This window comes from Panthera leo, chromosome E2 (genome assembly GCF_018350215.1).
Source record: "Panthera leo isolate Ple1 chromosome E2, P.leo_Ple1_pat1.1, whole genome shotgun sequence".
Classification (NCBI taxonomy): Eukaryota; Metazoa; Chordata; class Mammalia; order Carnivora; family Felidae; genus Panthera; species Panthera leo.
Window position 1 is genome coordinate 24859049 of NC_056693.1, and position 16883 is coordinate 24875931.

General features: G+C 37.1%; 1 protein-coding gene across 2 annotated transcripts in view; it reads right to left on the reverse strand.

Moving 5' to 3' along the window:
- Positions 1 to 16883, reverse strand: part of LOC122207779 (UPF0547 protein C16orf87) — a 34669-nt gene that overhangs the window by 12185 nt on the left and 5601 nt on the right. For both annotated transcript variants that reach the window (XM_042917955.1, XM_042917954.1), the window contains exon 2: positions 13160 to 13256. In XM_042917955.1, coding sequence (XP_042773889.1) covers positions 13160 to 13256 — 97 coding nt within the window. The remainder of the gene's footprint in view (positions 1 to 13159; positions 13257 to 16883) is intronic.

Here is a 16883-nt window from a genome sequence, read left to right on the forward strand (position 1 = left end):
AAAGGGAAAAAGGAAAATAAATCTGTAGTGCTGGAAACAAGGAAAGGATGCTATCAATCACCTGAAATTACAGAGTTTCAGCCAACTGGCGAGCTCACAGATTCTGATTAAGAAACCAGAATAGAAGAAACTATAATCTAAACTAGAAACAAAAGATGGCTCCTGTAGAAGGCAGAGGTGTTCTTCCCAAAAATACTCCCAGGACAGATCAAAAAGTACAGTAAGGGAGAGCAAGCCATGAGTAATCATCGGAATACCTACAGGACTATTGCAGAACAGTTGGGCCTAAGAACTGACATAAGGAACCTCCAAAACATAGAAGAAAGAAACAAATGGCAACTCCTCATAGAAATGAAATACTGGGGCGCCTGGGGGACTCAGTTGGTTAAGCAACAGACTTGATTTCAGCTCAGGACACGATCTCATAGTTGTAAATTCAAGCCCTGAATTGGGTTTTGCGCTAAGAGCTTGGGACCTACGTAGTATTGTGTCCCCCTCTCTCTCTGCCCCTCCCCCACTTGCTCTCTATTTCTCTCTCAAAATAAATAAAAATTTAAAAAATGAAGTACTATAAGGGATTTTGCATTCTCTCCCAGAATGAAGCTTTCCTTATTTTGGCAATCATGGAATTCAACAGGATCACTCAGCTCGTATAATTTACATCCAAAAGCCTGCCAATAAGCTCCTCCCAACGGTACACTAAAGAGATCTGTGGTCAAAACAGACCTTTAAAACAGTGTGTACGATAGTCATGCTAATTATCTACACTGATAAATCAAATCCTACACTGATAAATCAAATCCTTCATTTATAAATATCAACAGGCAATTAAGGATTACCAGCAATTTAAGGAAAATGAAAAGTGTAATAGAGGAAGAACAAAATAAAATAGGAGGAAGAAAGGTAGTTCAAAAAACAAGACAAGGGGTGTCTGGGTGGCTCAGTCAGTTAAGCGTCCAACTTCGGCTCAGGTCGTGATCTCACAGTCGGTGAGTTCAAGCCCCGCGTCGGGCTCTGTGCTGACAGCTCAGAGCCTTGAGCCTGTTTCAGATTCTGTGTCTCCCTCTTTCTCGGCCCCTCCCACGCTCACGCTCTCTCTCCTTCAAAAATAAATAAACATTTAAAAAAAAAACACAAAAAACAAGACAAAACCATCTTTAAAACATTCTAATGCATAACTTTAGAGAGACCTGATTGGACTTTATATCATTAAGAATAAGATTCTTTTACAGAAATAGAAAGCTCAATCCTAAAATTCATATGGACTCTCAAGCGATCCAAAATAGCTAAAAGAATCTTGAAAAACGATGTCAGAGGTCTCATATTTTCTGATTTCAAAACTCACTAATAAGCTACAGTAATCAAAAAAGTGTGGTACTGCAGTATGACAGATATACAGACCAACAGAATAAAATAGAGAGCCCAGAAATAAATCCTTGAATATATGGTCAAATGATTTTCAATAACAGTGCCAAGACGATTCAAGGAGAAAAAGATAATATTTTCAAGTCATACTGGGACAACTGGATATCCACATGCAAATAAATGTAATTGGACCCTTATTTTATACCATATACAAAAATTAACTCAAAATGGAATGAAGACCTAAATATAACAGCTAGAACTATAAAATGCTTAGAACAAAAAGGGAAAAGCTTCTTAACACTGGACTTGGCAATGATTTTTTGGATATGACCTCAAAAGTAGTATAGGCAACAAAGAAAAAACAGACAACTTGGATTTCATTAAAATTTAAAACTTTTGTACATCAAAGGACACTATCAACAGAGAAAAAAGGCAACTTATGGAATAGGAGGAAATATTTGTAAATGTGTATCAGATGAAGGATTAATATCCAGAATAAAAAGAACTTATACAACTCAATAACAATCCAATTCAAAAATGAGCAAAGAACTTGAATAGACATTTGTCCAAAGATGACCGGCAAATGAAAAGATGTTCAACATCACTAATCATTAGAGAAACGCAAATCAAAACCACAAGTTATCACTTCATACTGATTACAATGGCTATTATCAAAAGCATATAAAATACGCATTGGTGGGGCGCCTGGGTGGCTCAGTCGGTTAAGCGTCCGACTTCAGCTCAGGTCATGATCTCGCGGTTCATGAGTTCAAGCCCTGTGTCGGGCTCTGTGCTGACAGCTCAGAGCCTGGAGCCTGTTTCAGATTCTGTGTCTCCCTCTCTCTCTCTGATCCTCCCCCGTTCATGCTCTGTCTCTGTCTCAAAAATAAATAAACGTTAAAAAAAAAAAATTTTAAAAAAAGTGCGCATTGGTGAGGATGTGGAGGAATTGGAAACTTCAGGCACTGCTGCTGGTAACATAAAATAGTGCAGCTGCGGTGGAAAATGATATGGCATTACCATATACACAAAAATACCCTATGACCCAGCAATTCCACTTCTGGGCATATATACAAAAGAAAACAGGGAATCAAACAGATATCTGAACAACAATGTTCACAGCAGCATTATTGACAATAGCCAAGAGGTGGAAGCAACTCAAGTGTCCATCAAGGCATGAATAAACAAAATGTAGTACATACACACAATGAAGTATTATTTAAAAAGGAAATTCTGACACATGCTACAACATGGATGATATTTAAAGACATTAATGCTAAGTGAAAAAGCCAGACACAAAAAGGCAAATACTGTGTGATTCCAAATAGGAAATTACACTAGTCAAATTCACAGGTACAAGATATATATATCTTTGCCTGAGGCAGTGGGGAAGGGGAACGGAGAGTTACTGTTTAATGGGTATGGCCTTTCAGTTTGGGAAGATAAAAAGAGTCCTGGAGATTAATAGTGGTGATGGTTAGGTATACAATATGAATGTACTTAATGCTTAAAATGATTAAAATACTAATTTTATGTTATGTGTAATTCACCACAATGAATAATATGAAAAAAATAAGATTCAATGAAAAAGAAATCAGAAAACAAGATGAACTATTCAAAATTAAAATGCAAAAGAGAAACTAAATAATGGACATGTCTGACTGAAGACAGAATTATAGATCTAGAAAGGGAAATCCATGAAATTTCCTGGAACACCAAAAAACAAAAAAGACAATAGGTGAAAAGTAAGTGAAGAGAAATGAAGATCGAATAAATCTAATATTCACCCATGACATAATTATTAATTATCTACCCAATATTCATTCTCCCCCTCTTCATTAAGAACAGAATGTTCTATTCAAGACAGCAATGGGCCCAGCTAAAATATACACATTCTAAGACTCTCCTGCAGATTAAGTGGACATAGAATTTTGTTCTGGCCATTAACAAGCATGTGGAATTGGGTGAGGTTGCCAAAAGATTTTTTTTAAGGGGGTAAGCATAGCTGGCATGTCCCTTTGTCCCTCTGCCCTTCCCTTTTCTTCCTACTTGGAATGCTTATAGGATGCGTGGAGGTACAATAGCTATCTTGTTAACAATGAAGATGAAAGCCATGTCAGGACAGAAGAAAGAGAAGAGCCCACGTCCTTGATGATATCATTGAATCATTAGTCCCATAGTGCCAACTTCACCTTTCTTTACTACATAGTGGAAAAAACCCTATTTGTCCAGTCCAGTGTTAGTCTCTGTGGATGGTAATCCTGATGTATCATACAGTAAGTATGCAGTAAGTATGCCAGGAGGAAGAGAAAAACGAATGGAGAAAAAGAAATACTGGGTAAAAACTGCCCTAAACTGAAGATTTGAGACCTCATATGGAAAGGACTGAGGAAGAATGAGAATGACATTTAAATGTGAGTACAAAGGAAAGGCCTTCCACACAATGGAAAACAGGAAATGTACCACCACATATCTTTTATAAAAAAATTTTTTTACAGGCCTAAAACAATTTTCTGGAAAATTTATTTCAGAAATAAAAGCACATGAGTTAAAAAAAAAAAATGGTACATAAGAAAAAGTGGAATTATCCTAAGAGTACAAAGGAAACAAGTCTCAGTATGACAGCTATGCAGCAGACCTAAAATCAGCCACTCTTAATTAGACGAAGTCAGAAGATTCTATAAGAGCCCTAAAAATAAATACTGCATCATTATACAAACTATATGATTAAGAACCTAAATGTATAGGTACAGATATATAAAGCTATGCATTCTTCCATCAAAAGGCAAAACAAAAACTTAAAGCCATGTCTCATATATGAATGTATAGCAATTTTAAGTGATTAGCATATAAGAAACAATGTTTTCTGAAATAACAAAACCAAACCTTCATTGTCAAGTAATTCAGAGTTGAGGATCACTTACTACTGAATTAATATTCAATCACTGGGTTTATAAAAGGTACTGGCAATCAATTGGCAATAATCATTTCACTTTTTTTCTTAACTAAAAGTGAATGTTATTTATAGACTTCTTGGCTTATTTATCAGCCTCTATTAACTTATCCTAGAGAATAATTTGAAAAGTTTAATTTTTTTAATCCGTTTTTTCCTTCTCAATTAAAACTGAGGAGGTTGTTATTTATCTGCCTAAGCTTAACCTGAAGAAATATACAGTTTATTTATTTATTAATGTTTATTTTTTTTTTAATTTTTTTTTTTCAACGTTTTGTATTTATTTTTGGGACAGAGAGAGACAGAGCATGAACGGGGGAGGGGCAGAGAGAGAGGGAGACACAGAATCGGAAACAGGCTCCAGGCTCAGAGCCATCAGCCCAGAGCCTGACGCGGGGCTCAAACTCACGGACCGCGAGATCGTGACCTGGCTGAAGTCGGACGCTTAACCGACTGCGCCACCCAGGCGCCCCTATTAATGTTTATTTTTGAAGGAGAAAGAAAGAGAGTAAGTGGGGGAGGGGAAGAGAGAGAGGGGGAGATACAGAATCTGAAGCAGGCTCCAGCCTCTGAGCTGTCAGCAGTCTGTCAACAGTCTGCCGCTTGACCAACTGAGCCACCCAGACTCCTATCTTTATAGTTTTTAAAATTAAAATTTTAGAAGGAAAAAGGCACATCCATAATTATTAAATGCAAAATGGCACCCCTGATATGACAAAACACCCAGAATAACCATCAGAAAAAACAAATTTAAACATCTGGATAAAGCAGAGTTTGTTCTCGCCAAAAATTGTTTCTATCAAAATTTTTGGTGACTGATCAAATATTTGAACAATATTTGGTGCTCAAGGTTTGGTCTATAGTACAGATACTCTCAATTTTAGGATATATAGTTTTTCTCATTTAATCTTTTTATTTTTTTAGGATTTTTTTTTTTAGGTAATCTCTACACCCAATGTGGGGCTCAAATTTACCCAAAACAAGAGTCCTAATGCTCCACCGACTGAGCCAGACAGAGACCCCTTCTTTAACTTTTTTTTTAATATATGAAATTTATTGTCAAATTGGTTTCCATACAACACCCAGTGCTCATCCCAAAAGGTGCCCTCCTCAATACCCATCACCCACCCTCCCCTCCCTCCCACCCCCCATCAACCCTCAGTTTGTTCTCAGTTTTTAACAGTCTCTTTTGCTTTGGCTCTCTCCCACTCTAACCTCTTTTTTTTTTTTTCCTTCCCCTCCCCCATGGGTTTCTGTTAAGTTTCTCAGGATCCACATAAGAGTGAAACCATATGGTATCTGTCTTTCTCTGTATGGCTTATTTCACTTAGCATCACACTCTCCAGTTCCATCCACGTTGCTAGAAAAGGCCATATTTCATTCTTTCTCATTGCCACGTAGTATTCCATTGTGTATATAAACCACAATTTCTTTATCCATTCATCAGTTGATGGACATTTAGGCTCTTTCCATAATTTGGCTATTGTTGAGAGTGCTGCTATAAACATTGGGGTACAAGTGCCCCTATGCATCATTAAAAATAGACCTACTCTTTAACCTTTTTTTAAAGAAATTGCTTCAAATCAATAGTTTAAGACTTAATCATAAAACTATTTTTTTTTCTCTTTTAATTCATTTATTTTTAAATTTACATCCAAGTTAGTTAGCATATAATGCAACAATGATTTCAGGAGTAGATTCCAGTGATTCAACCCCTATGTGTAACACCCAGTGCTCATCCCAACAAGTGTCTTCCTTAATGCCCCTTACCCATTCAGCCCATTCTCCCTCCCACAACCCCTCCAGCAACCCTCTGTTTGTTCTCTAAGAGTCGCTTATGTTTTGTTCCCCTCCCTGTTTTTATATTATTTTTGCTTCCCTTCCCTTATGTTCATCTGTTTGTATCTTAAATTCCTTATATGGGTGAAGTCATATGACATTTATCTTTTCTGACTACTTTTGCTTAGCATAATACCCTCTAGTTCCATCCACGTAGCTGCAAATGGCAAGATTTCACCGTTTTTGATTGCTAAGTAATACTCCATTGTATATATATACCACATCTTCTTTATCCATTCATCTGTCAATGGACATTTGGGCTCTTTCCAAACTGGCTATTGTCAATAGCTATAAACATTGGGGTGCATGTGCTCCTTCGAAACAGCACACCTGTATCCTTTGGACAAATACCTAGTAGTGCAATTGCTGGGTCATAGGGTATCTCTATTTTTAATTTTTTGAGGAACCTCCATACTGTTTTCCAAAGTGGCTATACCAGTTTGTATTCCCACCAGCAGTGCAAAAGAGATCCTCCTTCTCTGCATCCTCTCCAATATCTATTTTTTAAACTCTTAGGCAACCATTCAATTTAGAAATGAAATCCTACATTAACAAGACAGTTAATTTTTTTTAATTTTTTTAATGTTTTTATTTATTTTTGAGACAGAGAGAGACAGGACATGAGCAGGGGAGGGGCAGAGAAAGAGGGAGACACAGAATCTGAAGCAGGCTCCAGGCTCTGAACTGTCAGCACAGAGCCCGACGTGGAGCTCAAACTCACAGACCGTGAGATCATGACCTGAGCCGAAGTCAAACGCTTAACCAACTGAGCCACCCAGGTGTCCCAAGACAGTTAATTTTTAAAAACCTATCTCCATTTACTACTGCCCCCCTAAAAAGAATACAAGGAATAACACAGACCTAACTCATTTGGAAAGTTATCAAAGAATAATTAATTGTCTTTTGGTTCTATGCACTCATACAAAACACTGAGCATTTCTTTTTTTTTAAATTTTTTTAATGTTTGTTTATTTTTGAGAGAGACAGAGTGTGAGCAGTGTGAGCAGGGGAGGGGCAGGGAGAGGAGGAGACACAGAATCTGAAACAGGCTCCAGGCTCTGAGCTGTCATCACAGACCCAACACAGGGCTTTAACTCACAAAACTATGAGATTATGACCTGAGCTGAAGTCAGAAGCTTAACCAACTGACCCACCCAGGTACTCCATCTTAATACAGATTTATTTATAACACTCATCTTTTACCCTTATCAAAATTAAAAAACTTGTAAAAATCCTTTAATTTCCATAATAAATTTTATTTAAATGTATTTTCAACTTAGATAAAGTTCTATGTAGGTAATGTCCTACCTCCCTATTTCTACTGTGCTATGAAGATACACAGATAATTAGTATGTTTGAAAAAATTTGAGTTTTAAGCAATTTAAGCTTAGATAAATCTATTTGACTTAGCAGCTAATTTTCCTCCTACATGTCAGAAACTTACAACAGAAATTTCGGGACACCTGAGTAGCTTGGTTAAACATCCAACTTTGGCTTAGGTCATGATCTCACGGTCTGTGAGTTCGAGCCCCACATCAGGCTCTGTGCTGACAGCTCAGAGCCTGGAGCCTGCTTCAGATTCTGTCTCTCCCTCTACCTCTCCCCTCCCCTGCTCATGCTTTGTCTCTCTCTCTCTCTCAAAATAAACATTTAAAAAATTAAAAAAAAAATTCAACCCACTGAAATTTAAGATTATCTTCTACAGCTTTGATTTCATTTTTAAAATAACTGCAATCTGAACTTTACAGATGGCTCTCTTTCCTGTTTTAAATGTTTGTATAAGTAAAAGTCTTCCTTGATTCCTCCCTTCTTATTTAGTGACCTACCCATGTAGAAATCATTTTGTGGGGTCTTAAAATTAAAAACAAATGGAAAATAGAACTACCACATGATACAGCAATTCTACTTCTGGGTATTTATCCAAAGAAAATACTAACTTGAAAAGATACATGCACCCCATGTTCATTGCAGCATTATTTACAATAGCCAAGATTTGGAAACAATCTAAAGTGTCCACTGATGGATGAATGGATAAAGATTATGTGGAGTATTATTCAGTCGTAAAACAGAATTGACAGAATAAAATCTTGCCATTTTTGGCAACATGGATGGCGATATGCTAAGTGATATGTTAGACAAAGGAAGATATATACCATATAATCCCATATAATCCCACTTATATGTGAAATCTTAAAAAACAAACCTAAACTCATAAATAACAGAGAACAGATTGGTGGTTGCCAGAGGTGAGACTTGGCAGGTTTGCGGGGATGGGGTGGGGTGGGGGGTGATCTGGGTTGAAGAGGGTCCTACAAGCTTCCAGTAACACTATACAATATACAAAGTACAAGTTTCTAACAACAATATAAATAAGTCATGACAAGTAACATACAACATGGTGACTATAGTTAATAATACTCTATTGCATATTTGGAAGTTACTAAGAGTAAATATTTAAAGTTCTCATTACAAGAAAAAAAAACTTCTGTAAAAAAAAAGTTCATGCAAGTATCGTTTTGTACTTTTTTTTTAAGTATTAAAGTTTATTTATTTTGAGACACACACACACACACACACACACACACACACACACACACACACACACACACGGCACGAGTGGGGGAGGGGCAGAAGGGAGGGAGAAAGGGAGGGAGAGCGAAAGGGAGAGAGAGAGAGGAAATCCCAAGCAGTGCCTGACACAGGGCTCAAACCCACCAACTGTGAGATGATGACCTGAGCCAAAGTCGTGAGCTGGATGTTTAACTTACAGAGCCACTCAGGCACGCCCTGTACTTTTTTTCTTAAATTAACTTTTAGAGATTTTTCCATGTCAATACATAACAATTTGCACCATTCTCTCTAATTAGCATATACTATTGTTCCCTAAAAGACGTACCCTACTTAATCACTCCCCATTGATAATATCTGGCTTCACTTTTCCTATTATAAACACTGTTGCCTGAAAATCCTAGTTAAGTATTTCATTGTGTATTATAAACAACTATCTCCAGGTTACATACCTATTGATAAAGAAGTCTAGATTCTAGGTTATGTGCATTTAAATCTTTTAACAACTACTGTCAGACTGTTCTGCAAAAAGGCTGTGGTGTTTTATAACCTCACCACTAGTATGAAAGTACTCATTCCACCATATTCATAAAAGTACTTGGAAATCCTTTACATTTTTGTCAGAATATGGGTAAAAAGAATGGTATTTTATTTCAACTGCATTTCCCTAATTATTAGTGAAATTCATTATCCTTCCAGATATATATTATATTGTCCATTTTCATTTTTTATTTTATAAATTCTTATTAAAACTGAAATGTTTTGGATCCCATTGACCAATGTTCATCAAGTACTTGGTAACTGTAGACATTTTAAAAATTATACTCTTCTCAATCTCCCACATACTACAAACTAACCAAGGTAAATCTTACTTTTAAGAAATTTAATTGTAAAAATGAACATTTACTGAGTACCTATAACATACTAAACTTTGTTTACATTAGCAATTTTTATATGCACTTCATCTGCACTTCAATCCTCTACAGTTGATACTATAAATCTACCTTACATGCAAGTAAGTAGCAGCCACTCAGGGGTTAATTAACTTGTTAGAGAGTGACAAAATTGGAATCTGAATCTGAAGCCAAGGTTTCCAACTCCCATGTTTGTACTATACCAAACTGTTTTCTAGGCTTTGAATATTCTTAACCTTTCTCCTTAAAACCTTTTCCTCCTTTGGTTTCTACGGCACAGTCTACTTCTGATGTTCCTCCATATTTTTAACTATTTTTTGTTTCTTTTGCTGGTTCCTCTTCCTCCTCCAGGGAATTTCTAGGCTTTATTGTCTCATCTTTACTTCAAGGTCACAAGGCCACTTTTTATTAAACAACAGAACCTCAGGAAATTCCAAATGTAAAATAATAATGAACTGCCTCTTATTTATCACCATGACTTAAGTACCACCACTCTCTTTTGTTTGTTCCCCTACAGCTGACATGTACATGTACATCTTCTCAGTTGACCTGAACTCCCTAACAACCTCCACCATTTATGACTGGAGTTTGCCAGAGTTCAGTCTCTGAACTCCTTCCTTTTCCTACCCTATAGACCCTAGGGCACAATCTCCTCCATTTCCATGATGACAACTACCATTCACTAATGGCTCAAAAGATTTATCTCCAGGGTCACCAGGATGGCTCAGTCCAACGACTTCGCCTCAAGTCTTGATCTCACAGCGGGTGAGTTCCAGCCCCAAGTTGGGAGCTATGCTGTCAGCAGGCCTGGAGCCTGCTTCAGATTCTCTGTCTTCCACTCTCTCTGCCCCTCCCGTGCTCATGCTCTGCCTCTGTCTGTCAAAAATAAACAAATATTAAAAAAAAAAAAAAACAAGATTTATCTCCAGGGGCACCTGAGTGGCTCAGTCCATTAAGCATCCAACTCTTGATTTCAGCTCAGGTCAGGATCTCACACTGTGAGATGGAGCCCTGCATAGGGCTCAGGATGGGCTTGGAGCCTGCTTGGGATTCCCGCTCTCTCCCTCTACCCCTCCCCTGCTCAGGAGTGCACGTGCACTCATGCGTGCACTCTCTCTCAAAATTAGTAAATAAGCATAAAAAAAGAGATTTATCTCCAGTTGCGGCTATTCCCTAAGCTTCAAACTCTATGTCCAATGGGGAAAAAAATAACCCACAAGGATATTTCACAACCACATCCAAAACTAAATTCTTCATCTTTCCCTCAAAACTTGTCTTCCTTTTTATATTCCTTTTCTAACCAGTAATTCAAGTCATTGGGAGTCACTGTAAAAGTCTTCCCTCTGGTTCAAGTGATTCCAATTCCTTAATTGCAGCATCTGTCCCTTCTCTCTATCCTTGCTGGGTTTCTTCTTTATCTCATTTCTCACCTGAGCCATTGGTATACAGAAGGAGCTCAAAAATATTTGTTGAATAAAAAAAATTAACACATTTGTCCCGCTAAGGGGCACAAACTATGTCTTACTCATTTTGGAGACCCAGAACTGAGTTGACACACCACCCAGAAATCTACTGAATGAATCATTCCAGGATTTCCATACCTGAACCAAACTCTTTAGAGAATATGACCCAGGAGAACCCATTTTTAACAAGCTCTCTGGATGACTCTTGTATAACTAATCCAGCAAAGCCTTTATTCTCATAATGAATGGGAACAAACTTAAACAGAGGCAGAAATGGAATTAAATAATTTTCTTGACTCCTAGAATAAGCAGACCTCTCACAGACATAAATGTAAATAATTCTTGAATCATCTGCTACTATAACCTAACCACTCTCTTAGTATTTTCACTCAGTTAACATACTGCAATAGCCCACTTCTGTCTTGTACACCTTTCTCTAGACAACAACCAAAATGGTTATTTCTGAAAGGCAAATCAGATCATGCTACCTTTACCTCACTCCATCCCACATCCGAGGAATAGTTTCTCCTCACATTTTAAGAACAAAATCCAAAACTTCTTACTCTGGTTTACAAAACTGTATGCAATCTGGCCCCTGCCTATCCCTCTGGCCTCATCTCCCACATTCCCCTGCTCTTACTGTCTACACTGCAACCACACTGGCCTTTTTGTTCCTAAAATACACCAAAATTTTTTCAGCCCTAAAATTTTTGCATTTGCTATTTCATCTGTCAAGAATGTTCTTGATCTTATCAGGGCTAGCCCCTTGTTCCAATTCAGCCTCAGTTTAAATGTCCCTTCTCAGAGAGGCCTTCTCCAGTCACTCAATCAAAAGTAGCCTTCTAGTCACATACTAGGACAGCAATCTATTTTAATTTCCTACAAGGCATTTATCACAAGCCAGTAACTGCCCTTTTTATTTGTTCATTGTCTATCTCATGCCCACAAGAATGTAAGCTCCATGACAGCAGTGAACCTCCCTTGACAGATTTCATTCATTACTTTACGCCCAAGGCTTAGAACAATGCCTAGCATACAGCAGTCACTCAAAATTTATTTGTAATCAATTTACTTTTATTTGGAGATCATCACTCTTCTAATATCACGCAAGGATAAACAACAAAATTTCATCTTTTAATAAATATACTCACTGAATAAATCCAATTTGTCTACATTAATGGGAAAGTAAAACTCCAACAAAATTATTTTTTAGATATTCTAAATGAGAGAATTATAAAAAATAACCAATATGTCTAAAACTTATATTCACATCAAAATCAAGTTATATTTTTCCAGTTACTAGTTAAAAAAAAAAAAAAAACTTGAAAGTTGTTATAAATTTTACCAGCACTGAGGGGGTAAAACCAAATGTCCATCAACCAGTGAATAAACAACATACTGTCACATAGCCATACAAAAATTACTAGTGAGTAGTAAAAAGCAATTGATTCTTATTGATAAACACAACAATATGGCTGAATCTTAAATTATGCTCAGTGAAAGCCAGGCAAAAAAAGAGTACATACTGTATGATTCTATTTATATAAAGTTCTAAGAATAGTGACAGAAAACACATCAGTGGTTTTGTGGGGGTGAAGGTAGCAAGAAGAGAGTAACAAAGGGGAACTAGAAAACTTTTGGAAAGATGGACATTTTCATTACCTTGATTTTGATGACAGGTGTAATGATATGACACAACCTATCAGACTGTACACTTTAAATATGTGCTATTTATTGAATATCAATTATACCTTAATTAAACTATTTAATTTGTAAAAATCAGATCAGATCACTCCCTTCTTTAAAACTCTTCTATGTCGAGACACATCCTCCAATAATAAACAGATTCATCAGCATTATAAGGGAGTTAACATTTAAATGGAATGAAGGGCAAACTAATGTCATAAACTGATTTCCAACAGCTAATAAGAACCAAAGGCATACTTTAATAGGTTTTAATTTTTAACTTCAACAGAGATGTAAATACTAAATTCACAAAAATTAGTTTTAAATTTCTACATCAAAAAGCTAAATATGTGGTAAACTTTCACAATTACCTGTAGAAGGTGGTGATTTTTCTGGGTGTTTTGCATTTAAAAGTTTTCTGCTAATAAATATGTAACCACAGGGACACGATTTACATGCAACAGGAACCTGTACAAAAATAAGAAAAAGTGTATTATTACTATTCTTCTATTGAATTTCTCAGTGTTTATGTAGTCTCCTGAACTGAATGATAAATTATTGAAGTAGGGATCATAGATTTATTTAAACCCCACCCCCTTACAACAAATTGACACTGGTATTATGTCCTATACATCGTTACATTCTCCTAATGCTTTAAAATACCATGAATATAGAAAATGCATGATAAACATGTGCTGATGAGAGTGACCCATAGAACACCATAACAGAATCAGAGCAAGGGAAAAAAATGTGGGATAAGAGGTAGTATTTTCTAAAATATATGTTTGAGCCAATATCCCTGATGAATATGGATGCAAAAATTCTCAATAAGATACTAGCAAATCGAATTCAACAGCATATAAAAAGAATTATTCACCATGATCAAGTGGGATTCATTCCTGGGATGCAGGGCTGGTTCAACATTCGCAAATCAATCCACGTGATACATCACATTGATAAAAGAAAATATAAGAACCATATGATCCTGTCAATCGATGCAGAAAAGCCATTTGACAAAATTCAGCAACCTTTCTTAATAAAAACCCTCGAGAAAGTCGGGATAGAAGGAACATACTTAAACATCATAAAAGCCATTTATGAAAAGCCCACAGCTAACATCGTCCTCAATGGAGAAAAACTGAGAGCTTTTTCCCTGAGATCAGGAACACGACAGGGATGTCCACTCTCACCGCTGTTGTTTAACATAGTGTTGGAAGTTCTAGCATCAGCAATCAGACAACAAAAGGAAATCAAAGGCATCAAAATTGGCAAAGATGAAGCTTTCACTTTTTGCAGATGACATGATATTACACATGGAAAATCCGACAGACTCCACCAGAAGTCTGTTAGAACTGATACATGAATTTAGCAAAGTTGCAGGATACAAAATCAATGTACAGAAATCAGTTGCATTCTTATACACTAACAATGAAGCAACAGAAAGACAAATAAAGAAACTGATGCCATTCACAACTGCACCAAGAAGCATAAAATACCTAGGAATAAACCTAACCAAAGATGTAAAAGATCTGTATGCTGAAAACTATAGAAAGCTTATGAAGGTAATTGAAGAAGGTATAAAGAAATGGAAAAACATTCCGTGCTCATGGATTGGAAGAATAAATATTGTCAAAATGTCAGTACTACCCAAAGCTATCTACACATTCAATGCAATCCCAATCAAAATTGCACCAGCATTCTTCTCGAAACTAGAACAAGCAATCCTAAAATTCATATGGAACCACAAAAGGCCCCGAATAGCCAAAGTAATTTTGAAGAAGAAGACCAAAGCAGGAGGCATCACAATCCCAGACTTTAGCCTCTACTACAAAGCTGTCATCATCAAGACAGCATAGTATTGGCACAAAAACAGACACATAGACCAATGGAATAGAATAGAAACCCCAGAACTAGACCCACAAACGTATGGCCAACTCATCTTTGACAAAGCAGGAAAGAACATCCAATGGAAAAAAGACAGTCTCTTTAACAAATGGTGCTGGGAGAACTGGACACCAACATGCAGAAGATTGAAACTAGATCACTTTCTCACACCATTCACAAAAATAAACTCAAAATGGATAAAGGACCTGAATGTGAGACTGGAAACCATCAAAACCCTAGAGGAGAAAGCAGGAAAAGACCTCTCTGACCTCAGTCGTAGCAATTTCTTACTTGACACATCCCCAAAGGCAAGGGAATTAAAAGCAAAAATGAACTACTGGGACCTTATGAAGATAAAAAGCTTCTGCACAGCAAAGGAAACCACCAACAAAACTAAAAGGCAACCAACAGAATGGGAAAAGATATTTGCAAATGACATATCGGACAAAGGGCTAGTATCCAAAATCTATAAAGAGCTCACCAAACTCCACACCCAAAAAACAAATAACCCAGTGAAGAAATGGGCAGAAAACATGAATAGACACTTCTCAAAAGAAGACATCCAGATGGCCAACAGGCACATGAAAAGATGCTCAACGTCATTCCTCATCAGGGAACTACAAATCAAAACCACACTCAGATATCACCTCACGCCAATCAGAGTGGCCAAAATGAACAAATCAGGAGACTATAGATGCTGGCGAGGATGTGGAGAAACGGGAACCCTCTTGCACTGTTGGTGGGAATGCAAATTGGTGCAGCCACTCTGGAAAACAGTGCGGAGGTTCCTCAAAAAATTAAAAATAGACCTACCCTATGACCCAGCAATAGCATTGCTAGGAATTTACCCAAGGGATACAGGAGTACTGATGCATAGGGGCACTTGTACCCCAATGTTTATAGCAGCACTCTCAACAATAGCCAAATTATGGAAAGAGCCTAAATGTCCATCAACTGATGAATGGATAAAAAATTGTGGTTTATATACACAATGGAGTACTACGTGGCAATGGGAAAGAATGAAATATGGCCCTTTGTAGCAACATGGATGGAACTGCAGAGTGTTATGCTAAGTGAAATAAGCCATACAGAGAAAGACAGATACCATATGGTTTCACTCTTATGTGGATCCTGAGAAACTTAACAGAAACCCATGGGGGAGGGGAAGGAAAAAAAAAAAAAGAGGTTAGAGTGGAAGAGAGCCAAAGCATAAGAGACTCTTAAAAACTGAGAACTGAGGGTTGATGGGGGGTGGGAGGGAGGGGGGGGTGGGTGATGGGTATTGAGGAGGGCACCTTTTGGGATGAGCACTGCGTGTTGTATGAAACCAATTTGACAATAAACTTCATATATTGAAAAAAAAATAAAAAATAATAAATAATAAAATAAAATACATGTTTGAAAGCAGTTTATTAGAACCAGTTAGAAAAGAGAACATGGTTAGAAAGTAATTAAAGAAATCCCAGCATAAGAATGAGGGCCCGACTGGAATACGCTAATTTGATAAGACATAGGCATCTTTATTACATAGGCATGTTTATTACAGCATTATTTACAATAGCCAAGATATCCAACCCAAGTGTCCATACACAGATAAATGGATGAAGAAGTTGTGACACACACACACATACACACAGGAGTATTACTCAGACATAAAAAGAATGAGATTTTGCCAGTTGTGACAACATGGATGGACCTTGAAAATATTATGCTGGGGCGCTTGTGTGGCTCAGTCGAGAAAGTGTCCAACTCTTGATTTTGGCTCAGGTCATGATCTCACAGTTCATGGGTTTGAGCCCCATGTCGGGCTCTGCACTGACAGCACAGAGCCTGGTTGGGATTCTTTCTCTCTTCTCTCTCTGTTCCTCTCTCTCTCTCTCTCTCTCAAAAATAAACAAACATTAAAAAAAAAGAAAATATTATGCTAAGTGAAATAAGTCAGAGAAACACAAATATCATATGATTTCACTTATATGTGGAATCCAAAAAACAAATCAACAAACAAAAAAAAGCAGAAACAGACACATAAATACAGAGAACAAATTGATGGCCCCTTTGGGGTGGGGCATAGGTAGGGGTATGGGCAAAATGGGTAAAGGAGAATGGGATGTTTAGGCTTCCAATTATAGAACAAAGTAAAGTCACTGGGTTGAAAGGCACACCACAAGGAATACAGTCAATGGTACTGGAATAGACTCCTAGGGTGACAGA